At 58.6% G+C, this 10,852-nt stretch overlaps 1 protein-coding gene across 1 annotated transcript in view; it reads right to left on the bottom strand.

The window, feature by feature from the left end:
- Positions 1 to 665: 665 nt before the first annotated feature.
- Positions 666 to 10,852, bottom strand: part of LOC113203989 (protein jagged-2) — a 104,777-nt gene continuing 94,590 nt past the window's right edge. The window contains exons 6-15 of the mRNA XM_052277385.1: positions 9,105 to 9,383; positions 8,356 to 8,403; positions 6,073 to 6,186; positions 5,445 to 5,912; positions 3,756 to 3,887; positions 3,554 to 3,667; positions 2,801 to 3,379; positions 2,137 to 2,720; positions 1,892 to 2,051; positions 666 to 1,805 (exon numbers count right to left, since the gene is read on the bottom strand). Coding sequence (XP_052133345.1) covers positions 1,123 to 1,805; positions 1,892 to 2,051; positions 2,137 to 2,720; positions 2,801 to 3,379; positions 3,554 to 3,667; positions 3,756 to 3,887; positions 5,445 to 5,912; positions 6,073 to 6,186; positions 8,356 to 8,403; positions 9,105 to 9,383 — 3,161 coding nt within the window. The 3' untranslated portion in view covers positions 666 to 1,122. The remainder of the gene's footprint in view (positions 1,806 to 1,891; positions 2,052 to 2,136; positions 2,721 to 2,800; positions 3,380 to 3,553; positions 3,668 to 3,755; positions 3,888 to 5,444; positions 5,913 to 6,072; positions 6,187 to 8,355; positions 8,404 to 9,104; positions 9,384 to 10,852) is intronic.

The following is a 10,852-nucleotide window of genomic DNA, read 5'->3' as shown; positions in this document are numbered from 1 at the left end:
CCGGGGAAGGATCGCTAGGAGACACAACACCACCACGACAAAGGGTGGCTAGCCCACCCCCTGCCGCCCCTCCCCTTTCTAACTTTCAGTTTTGAGGAAGAAAAACAAGTCAAGTATAAAGTCCGTTTCCAATTATTAAGAGAACAAGACAATTTTTTATGTTGCATGAAAGAGGGCAAGTGTTTGAGTGGTAAGAGGGCTTCCACTCTCTTTCCCTGTATACTCTACCAGGGAGTTACGATAGCACTGATATATCCAATAACACATTGATACACTGGGGTGCAAATTCGGATTTTTTTAGAAGTTAAAAAATTAAAAAGGAAGTGGAGTTTCAATTAACATTTAAACATTATCTCAAGTGACAATACACCCAGGCAGCAAACCAACTAGCGCATCTACCTCACAAATCAAGGTGCATTTTTAAAACACAAATGCAGCTAGCACGCAAAGGTGCAGAGCACCCTCTGGTATGCTACCTGAGCAGGGCCACAATCTGAATATAGTTAGCAGGAAAATGTAAAATAGAATATAAACAGTACATTAACTAAACAAATATTTGAACTTTAACTTGATTGATAGATCATTTTCAGCTATGAAAACAGAGACACAAACCCTAACTTCGGCAATTAGTATAGGTACACTGAAACAAAATAAATACAAAGGTCTTGCTGTACACCTGATCGACAAATTTTATGATCAATAAAACTCTATTTATACATTTAAAATATATATTGCAATTTAATTATATAAGATAATATCACACACTTGTTATTGGTACAGAGAATCACATTAATGCCAACAAGGCTTCTAAAGCCCTGTTACTGTGGGCCAGTCTGTGTCGCACGAGATCAAAGAACTACTCAGGTAACCTGAGTCCAAGATGACCAACTACCGCAACTATCACAATAAACAATCTGATTATTTTTTTGATTTTTGATTTTTTTGCAAGATTTTCACTTTGGCTGGCCACTTTTGAATGCCAAGAGAAAAGACACAAAATATTCCATATATCAAGGGCAATGTCATTGGCACTTGCAATAAAGTTGCAAACAGTATGGCAATAATAATTTACTTAACACACAATAGCACAGAATCCGGTGCCACAAGGGCATTGTATAGTATCTACACCACTACCGTCAACACTGAGGGATCGAACGTTCTTTGGGGTGCAGGGGACGATGTTTGATTTGATGTATTTGTTGTATTCAGGCTCATTGCCTGCTTATTGAAGTCTTTCTGCATTAAAGCTGCAGCATTTGAGTTATTGCGCAAATCTGGTGATTGCGACTTATACGATAGATGACATACTTGCAACTTGTTTGGTGGAGAAGCACTTCCACTGCTACAAGGCTGCAGATGTCTTTTATGATCTTTCTCAGTTAGAATTTCTAACATTTCAGCACTGTCAGCTCCACATAAGCTACTTATTGAAGCTGACAATGGCCGCACTACACTTATCCTCGAATTCTGAAGATCACTGACACTGGCTGCAGTCATTTTTAAATTGCCTTGACAAGACATTCGTAAATTTGCAAGGCTACCACCAATTGCTAGTGCCTCTTCTTTAAGAGGATTTGCATAGCGTCTCAAGTTCTCTTCATTTTGTAAATTGTTCGATTTTTCATCTTCATGGTGGTTACGAGAGTGACAAGGGTCACCCCCTCCAAGGCTCCCTAATGCTCCAAGGGAACCAAGGGATGAAGCATTTAATTGCTTCTGCCGATAATATTGTAGCGTTCCCCATCCGAACAGGGTAAAAAGAATGATGGCAATAATGGAGAAAAGAAGAATCTTGTAAACTGCACCTAAAATTAAATTTATACATTAGCCGATCAGACTTCAAAGATAATGAGGCATATTCCGCGCGCACCGTCGGGAGCATTCGACTTACTTGATTTCTCTTCTGCGACTAGCGCGGTCTCAACCTTGACCTCGAGCACAGCCACCAGTGCGGATAGGTTCGAGTGCTTCCGGCCTATAAGCTCGCCAAGGACCCGGATGCCCTCAGAGATGGCACGATATTCATCACTGTGTGGCGGGTCCTGCAGGGACTGCAACAACAATAAACCAGTAAGGATGGGCGCCACAGAGCGGGAGCGGGAGCGCGGAGCGCGATGAACGAGAGCAGCCACTCACCACGGTGACCTCGACAGTGTCGTTGGAGCCGGTGCGCAGCTCGCAGAGCAGTACGAGCGCGTCTTGGCGGTGCGCGCCACCCTCTGCCGCGTACGTGTGCGCGAGCAGCCTCCGCAGCTGGCGGCACAGGCCCTCCACGCTCACGGCGGGGCCGGCCGCCAGGCGGCCGTGGTCCAGCAGCAGGGTGAGTCGCGAGCACCCCGCGCCCAGCACGGCCTGGTTGGGCCAGCAGTCGGGCGGCGCGGGCAGGCGCGGCGGCCCCACCCGCTTGCCCGCTTCGATGGCGCGGCAGTCCCCCCACGGCGCGCACGAGCCCGCGGCCTGCCCGGGCCCCGGGCCTAAGCACACCTCGCGGGGCGCGGGCACGCACACCTCGTCCAGCGCGCAGGGTACGGTGGGCGGCACCTGCGCCTGCAGGTGCGGCGGCGGCGCCAGGCAGTTGTCCAGGCCGCACCAGATGCGAGTGCAGCGCACCTGGGACTCGTTGCACTCGCACACGTTGCAGCCGTCGGGCCACGACGAGTTGTGCGCCAGGTACTGGCCCTTCCAGAGGCAAACGCCGCTCCCGAAGGCCAGCTCCTCCACTGCAACAGGCAATGCAACAGAACATTTAGACTTGGGAGGTGGCGGCGGGCGGGGTGCAGGTCGTACGCCGCGCACTCACCTAACTCGCAGCGGAGCCCCTTCCGCCCGGGAGGGCAGATGCAGCGGAACTGGCCGTAGCCGTCCTCGCAGGTGGCGCCGTGAGCGCAGGGGTTGGACGCGCACTCGTTGATGTTGATGCGGCAGTCCGGGCCGGTGAAGCCGCGCGCGCACTCGCAGCGGAACCAGTTGACGCCGTCCACGCAGCGCCCGCCGTTGAGGCAGGGCGGCGGATTGCAGTCGTCCACGTCCCGCTGGCAGCGCTCGCCCTCGAAGCCCTCGCGGCACACGCAGGTGAAGCCCTCGCCCTCGGCCGAGTTGAGGCAGGTGCCGCCGTTCAGGCAGGGCTTGGACTCGCACGCGCGGTTCTTCGGGAGGTGGCAGACAGTGCCCTCCCAGCCGGACGGGCACTTGCACACGTACGTGTGGCCCAGGTCCCGGCAAGCGCCGCCGTTGCGGCAGGTGCCCCGGTCGCAGTGCGAGTCCCGCAGCGAGCACGTCTTGCCCTTCCACCCGTCGCGGCACGAGCAGTAAAAGTCCGCCACACGGTCCGAGCACGTGCCGTTGTTGCGGCAGGGGTTGGGCTCGCAGTCGTTGCGATCTGCAGGGGAGAGGAAGCAATTATCAGTCAAGGCCGCGCGGCACTGCGCCCCGGCAGCTAGCGCCTGCCATGGGGCGGGTAGGCAGCCGCGCCCGGCACGCCCGTGGAGCAGGACGGCCTACCCCAGCGGGCCGCAGGGGCCCGCGCCCGCCGCGCCCAGCTCAAACAACTTACTGATGGCGCAGGTGTCGCCGTCCCAGCCCTCCTTGCAGATGCACTGGAACGAGTTGACTCGGTCTACGCAGGTCCCGCCGTTCATGCAGGGGTTCAGCTTGCAGTCGTTGATGTCTGGTGGCGAGAATCAGAGGAGTTGGTTGAAAATCTGACGACTCGACACAATACTACCACGTATACGAGGCTTGCGGTGGCTACTCACTCTCGTGGCAGTGGCGGCCAGTGTAGCCGGGCTCGCAGGCGCACTTGTAGCCGCCGGCGGGCGTGGAGATGCAGCGGCCGCGCTCCCCGCACACAGCGCCGCCCCCGCCGCAGCTGTCCGAAACGGCAGCGGCTGCAAGCAGAAGAGACGCCGCGACGTTAGCGCCACGCATCCCACAGGACAGACCTGGCGATACTCCCCGGCCAGACACCTGCCACAGCCACCAGGGCGTATCCACGGACGGAGGGAAGTGCAGCAAGCGCTATGTGGCCGTGGCCCGCCAGGAAAAGGAGGGAGAAGAAGACTCATGAGGAAACTACACATGCTCATGCGGCAAGCTGGCACCAAGGTAAGGTGGCGCACAAACTGATGAAATTAATGCAGTCCTCAAACGTCCGATGATTTACCGAGGAGCGTGCAGAGCCTTCATAAAACTGGGCGAAAACACAACAGAAAGCAAACAAAAGAAAAGCAGGCGATCGCGAAGCACATTATTTACTCCGTGAGTGACTGCTGCATCCCCGTCCCCCCACCTCTCTCCAGCTGCTCTCGTAAAGTAGGAGGCTTTCTTAACGGCCCCTGAAACACGCCTCGCCCCACACGCTCCCCACCTCTCCCTCTCTATGCACTTGGCCCGACGCAGAAGCTCTGCAGCGCTTGGGGCCCCAACAAGGACTGCGATACGAACGCGTTTCTCGAGACGTTGGGTGTGAGCCGCTCGCCGCTGCATCGGGTTTGGGGGCCGGCAAGCTGGGCCTCCCGATGGTCTCATTTGCTGGTCCGCGGGGGGCGCCTCGCACCGCATGCAGGCGGAGCCCCGCCGCGCCCCGCCGCGCCCCCAGCTGTGCCCGCCGGCCCGGCCCGGCCCTGGCCCCGGCCCCCAGCACGAAGGGGTGGCAATAAGTTAAAAATGTTGGTGCGTTCGGCTTCAGCTCGGCCCCCGATTCGACTCCCACGCGCTGCCTGATGATGATGACCCCAAGCTTAATCAGCCCCCGCCCGCACCCCAATAGAAAACGAAACTCGTGCGCGCGTCAAAAAATGTTTCAAATCCGTCCTTTTGCTGGGCTTATGAATGGATCTGGGGCCGGGTGCAGCAGCGGCAGCAGCAGCGAGTCAAGCGCGGAGCAGTTGTTTGATTGAGCCGCGCCGGGCGCTGGGCAAAGCCACTCATCTCCGCGGAGCCCTCCCTGTAGATACGGTGGCCGAGCTCGGCCGAGCTCCAGCCAGAGGGCCACGGTCCGGCTGCGTTGACGCCTGGCAGTTTGTCTCCGCCGAACCTGCTCGGTCGGGCCTGGCCCTTGGTTCCCTTGGTGCAGTGCATCAGCGGCTCGTCCCCGCCCCCCACCCCGCACTTTTATGCGCCGTTAAGGCCTCACCCCGCGCGCCTCTAACTAAGTTGCATCCGGCCCAATCTACCTTGCAAGCAGCAGCCGGGCCGGGCCCAGCCCGACTTAAAATGCTTAATGAACCAATTCTTAATGGCCGTTTTTATTCGCGGCAACAACAGCGACGGACGACGGCGACGAGGACTCACGGAGGGTTTACACGCGATTTACGAGCGATATCAAGCCGGCCCATGCAGTCGACCAGCACCGGCCCGTTTTCTTACATCGTGAGCGGAACCGCAGGGCAAAAAGACAAGCACTTTTCATTCCGTTCCCAAGCAGAGAGAGGTTTGGGCCATACCGTGGCGGGCGAGGGGAAGGTCGCAGTTCTTGCCCTGCCAGTGCTCGGGGCAGTGGCAGTGGTAGCCGCTGTGCGTGGACGAGCACGAGGCGCCGTTGCGGCAGGGGTTGGGCGCGCAGTGGTCGTGCTCCAGCTCGCACAGCGTGCCCGCCAGCCCCACGGGGCAGATGCAGCGGAAGCCGTTCACCAGGTCCACGCAGTCGCCGCCGCGCAGGCACGGCGACGACTCGCAGTCGTTGACGTCGGTGGCGCAGTCGCGGCCAGTGTAGCCGGCCTGGCAGGCGCAGTGGTAGTCGTTGACGAGGTCGATGCAGGTGGCGCCGTGCTGGCACTGCCCCACGCAGTCGTCGATGTTCTGGTCGCAGTTGGCGCCCTCCCAGCCGGGCTGGCACTGGCACTGATACGACCCGACCAGGTTGGTGCAGGCCACGCCGTTGACGCAGGGGCTGAGCAGGCACTCGTCCGCGTCTACGGGCATGCAGGCAAACGACACACACTCAGCACACGAACGCAAAAAACAACAACAAAACAAACAACAAACTCACATCATGCAGTATCTAGAGCTCAAAAAGGCACCCGCGAGTGTCTCTGCCTGTTCGTCCCGCCCACCATCCCCTAGCGTACTTACCGTCCTGGCAGGTGTCGCCCTCCCAGGCGGGCGGGCAGTCACAGCGGAAGCCCGCCACCAGGTCCACGCAAGTGCCGCCGTTGAGGCACGGCGACGAGGCGCACTCATCCACGTCTGCAACAACGAACGCCACAGTTTGGTCAACCCGCTGCTGGTCGGGGTGCACCCCATGGCAGTGAACCGTTCAGCCGGCTCATGGCAGGGAGGGAGGGGCGTTGCAGGAAATTCCACTCTGTGACGGGCTGGCGCGGCGCTTGGCGTTAGAGAAGAGGGCAGCCCTAGTAAGTATACCTGCCGGATCTCGCCCGGCTGCTCTTAGCCGCCCGGCGCTCCTGCCTGCCGGTGCTGCCGGCCGGACTACACAACACCCGTTCTGTTCCGTTCAGCTCGCTGGCCGGCCCGGCCGGGAAGGAGAGAATTATAGTGTTCATTACGGCTGACCCGATGCGCCGCCGCACAGGCCAGCCAGCCTCCCTGGTCTTGTCCGGTGGCTGCTCGACCAGCCCGCCGGCGCGCTTGGGCTTGGCGACGGTGTAGTGGTCCGCGGGGGAGGTTGTGGCTCGGGCCGAGCCCGCCTGGAGCGAGGAAGGACCCCCCGACTTTCACCCACCCCCTCCCCAAGCGGGGCCCGGGGCCCGGCCCGGCGCGCGGATCACCTGCATCGGCCGCGCCTCGAGGGGCGCGCGCCGGCCATCGCCGTCCTGGGCCCCGCGGCACCGTGGGTGCGAGCGAGAGGGCGAGAGCGACGTCACGACGCGCACGCCGCCGTGGGAGTACAAAACGCAATTAATGAGGTGGGGTGGATCTCGGGGAGATTAAAGGCGGACCGAGAGCAAGGTTCCTCAACTCGTTAATTCCAGAGATAGAGGGCAGCACGGGAGCCCGCCCCAGCCGGGGCTGAGAGCCACGTGAGTGTTTGACCGGCCCCAGCGCCGCCCTCAGCCGCCAGAGGGAGAGCTACACGACGAGCCACCCTACTATATGACACGATGTCGCCACACCTGATCGGGATGAGTGATCGGGACACATCGTACCCGCTGGAGTGACCCGAATCCCCGTCGAGGTGAAGCAGCGGGAGGCGGGCCGGAGGGCGGGGCGATCGGATAGTGCTAATCTTCCTTGCCCCCCCCCCCTTTTCCCCCCTGCTCTAGCTCTGCGCGACTTGCAACAACAGTGAAGGAGCAAAGCGGGGGGCGCTGCAGCAGTGATAATGAGAATCGAAGGGCGGCTCAGTCAAGTCGAGCCGTGAGCACGCGGGGCGTGGCGGGGCGCGGCGTGGCGTGGCGTGCGGGGCCTGGTGGGGCGGGCCGATCCTGACGGGGATCACATCGCCAGCACAATTAATTCGATCGGAACCAGAGGCCTGCTATTAGTCTGCCCACCCCGCCCCGCTCCGCCCCGCCGGCCCGGCCCGAGCTCCCACACTGTGAACAAAACTCTACATCGATACGTCCGATACACGGGGATCCACGCGAGAACCGCGCGATTAATTTTCGGCAACAAGGCAGCTGTAGAGGGGAACCGGGGAGAGGGAAAAGGGGCGGGCGCTTGGGCTGCATTTCGTTATTACCGCGCGAGACCTTACCCGCACGCGAAGCTCTCTCAATTTGAAAAGGGGAGCGGGGCGAAAATTGTATGATAATAATCGATCCTGGCCGACCACCTCTTTACTCATTTTTTTACGTTTTGCTCGTTTTGCTCGATTCACGGCGGCGTTGGTTGAACTTCTCTGCGAACTGGTGGAAATGTTTAGGGCGGATAAAGAGATCAAGCTCGGGGTCGCCCTTGTGAGAGCCGACCAGAGAGGCTAATGGGCTCCTTCCTAATGCTCTGCGTACGCTGCTGGTTCAATCTGTGCTGGTGCTGCAGCAGCATACATGTTTATGTGTGGGCTGGACGGCTTTTCTTCGTCTTCTCCTTCTTCTTTTTTCTCACCATCTTCTTTTATAGACAGAGAAACCAGCGGCAGCAGCAGGCTGCCCTCCAGAGAAATTAAATGGATCGACGTGATACCGCCCCCCCCCCTCTTTCCACTCCCCGCTCTTACTGGGCCTCACACACTTCCCTAATAAAATGGTATGAGGCGTGCGAAAGTCACAGGACAGTGCGGGTGGGATGCAAAAGTCACACAAAACTACAAGTGCAGTCATAAAGAAAATAAAAACAGAAGGCATACGCCAGGTCACACGGCGTGCAAGGTACAACACTACAACAACGAACTACAACAACCACATTCACGCACAAATTAACCAGCTGACTACGCACTCGGCACACGAACGTTACCTGGCCTAAATAGTGCGCTGGCTATAGCCGTGGTGTACCGCCGAACTCCTGAAATAAGTAAAGTTCTCTCTGAATAAACCGCCCTCTACTCGCGCGTCCAAGTCACCCATCGAGTCCTTCCTAGACAAATTCGCCAATCTTCAAATTCCACGAACGAATTTCAATCAGCTTCATTTCTTTAACGCATGTGAACGGCAATAAGCGAAAGTCTTTGATTTCGCGTCACGTCCCTGCTAAAAGGATCCCGTGTGGGGATCATTGGGGGGAAGGGCTGGTCGGCATAACCACCATACAGGGCGGAACATGGGACGGGCCACAGGACGGGCCACAGGCCATAGGGTGGGCCATAGGACGTACCATAGGACGTGCCATGGGGCGGGTCACTCGGTGAGTAGTGCTGATTGGAATGCGAGCCGCGAGCACTCGGCTGTGCCAAATGGGAAGGGGAAGGTGCGGGCCGGCGGGCGCGATGGGGCGGCCACTCCCACCGGCCGGCCTGCGTGCCGCGCTCTGCTCGCGCTTGGACGGGGCGATGAGCGGCCAGGCCCAGGTTCAACGCCAAATAGCTCCGCGCGGAGCGCCCAGATATGTAGTCCGGCTGGCCTAAGCCCGGCAGGCCAGCACGACGGCGACGGACGCCACTCAAGAGTTGCACAGCGAGGGAATCTCCATAACCACTCCGCGAGTCCACTCCGCACTCCCGCCGCGGCCGGATTGGACAACGACTATATATATACATGTATACTCACTGATGCCGCAGGTGTCGCCAGCCCAGCCGGGCGCGCAGCTGCAGGTGAAGTAGCCGCCGGGGCTGTCATGCAGCTGCGCCCCCAGCTGCGCCTCGCTGTAGGGGTGCGCCGTGCAGGTGCCGCCGTGCGCGCAGGGCTGCGTGGCGCAGGGGTTGTCCACGATCTCGCAGTTGGGGCCGGAGAAGCCCTCGCCGCAGGTGCACAGGTACTGGTCCGGGGCGGGGTTCTCGCACGTCCCGCCGTTCAGGCACGGCTCGTGTCGCCCGCAGTAGTTGAGGTCTGTGCGGAGAGGCAGAGGCAAACAAATCATGTAGGTCAGAGAGTAGGGAGACGTGTTCCGGCAATGAAACTCGAGCAGCGGGGGGGGCAGCGCCGCAGACACAGAAAAGGGGGACGGGACAGGGACACCGCATGCGATTAGGACACGGCTCGCGAGCGGGACGACTGCAAGTGCAGTGTTATTTGGAAACTTCTCCGACTCGCGGCCCGGGGCGGCGCGATCGATTGTTTCATTGTTCGCCCTGCCGCTGCGCCCTTGCCTTAACTCCCCCCACCCCCTCCCCCCGTGGGCCTCTCTGCAAAATCCATAATGGGCGTGACACACAGAACACACACACTCCATGCAGTATGCATGCATGCGCGCTGCTCGTGCTCGGCCGCGGCGATGCAAAAAAATAACAAATGCGCGCATGAAAGGCGCCAATTCATTGCGGTCACGCGGAATAATGCCGTGATGAGCGAGGCGGGGAGGGCGGGCCGGGCTGCGACTCCACGCGCTCCCTCTTTTCGTTTTTTTCTTACAGTATATCGATGTTATTTCTTTTTATCCCTTCTCTTCCATAACCCCGCTCTTCCGTGCCGCATTGAAATATCTATTTGCCGTGCTTATGCATACATAACACCAGGGTTCGTTCCCTTTCCGACCACCCGTCTGTGGTCGCGTCTAGGAACCGTGCGCGTTTGAAGCGTCCGGGGATGAAGGAAACAAACTTTGATCGGAAGTTTTGTGAAAGTAGACTTAGTTTTTAAACTCAAATTATTGTGTCCCATGCCGCGTAAGTCTCATGTCTCCCGTCCCGTCAGCAGGGCGACTACGGATGCGAAAAAAAGCAGACATACATACGGCTGGTTTATGCAGATGGAGGGCCGCTTTCCCCTTCCCCCCGCCCCCCGCGCGGCCCTGCACGGCCCCGGGTCGGCACTTCCGATCGCGTTTTTGTCGCAAAGACAATGACGATGCCGATGGCACACGATGGTCGATGGGACAAGAGCAGTCCGAGCGGTGCACTCGCACGGGCCCGTGAGGCCGGGGCGAAGGCGGGTGGAAGGGGCATGACGCATAGCCGCACGGTGGGAACGAGTCCGAAATCTAGATCATTAATCCGCCCCGATTCCGCGATCGAGCGTGCCTTTTATTTTATATCTCTGGTCAGAAGATTCCAAATCCTCGTTGTTGTAAAGAGGCTGCTCGCTGCCGTGACGATCAGATGTGTGAGATCTCGCCGACTGCGTCACCCCCCCCCCCTCTACTTTCCTTCTCATCCCACTCCTGCAGTCCGGCGATGGATTAGTTTGCTCCAGCTCGCATGCGCGCCCGACCGGAGGCAAACGGGTTTAAATTTCAAAGCCATTATATGAAAAGGGATTGGATTATTTCGACAGTGACAAACAGCTGGGCAACGGACCGGCAAAAGGACACAGGAGGGACAATCATGTGTGTTGCTTTTTAATTCGCTGAGGCCAAGCAA

The sequence above is a fragment of the Frankliniella occidentalis genome, unplaced genomic scaffold (assembly GCF_000697945.3).
Source record: "Frankliniella occidentalis isolate FOCC.00 unplaced genomic scaffold, Focc_3.1 Scaffold10, whole genome shotgun sequence".
NCBI classification, from domain to species: domain Eukaryota; kingdom Metazoa; phylum Arthropoda; class Insecta; order Thysanoptera; family Thripidae; genus Frankliniella; species Frankliniella occidentalis.
Note: the sequence above shows the minus strand (reverse complement) of the source record. Positions and strands in the feature narration are given on the sequence as shown.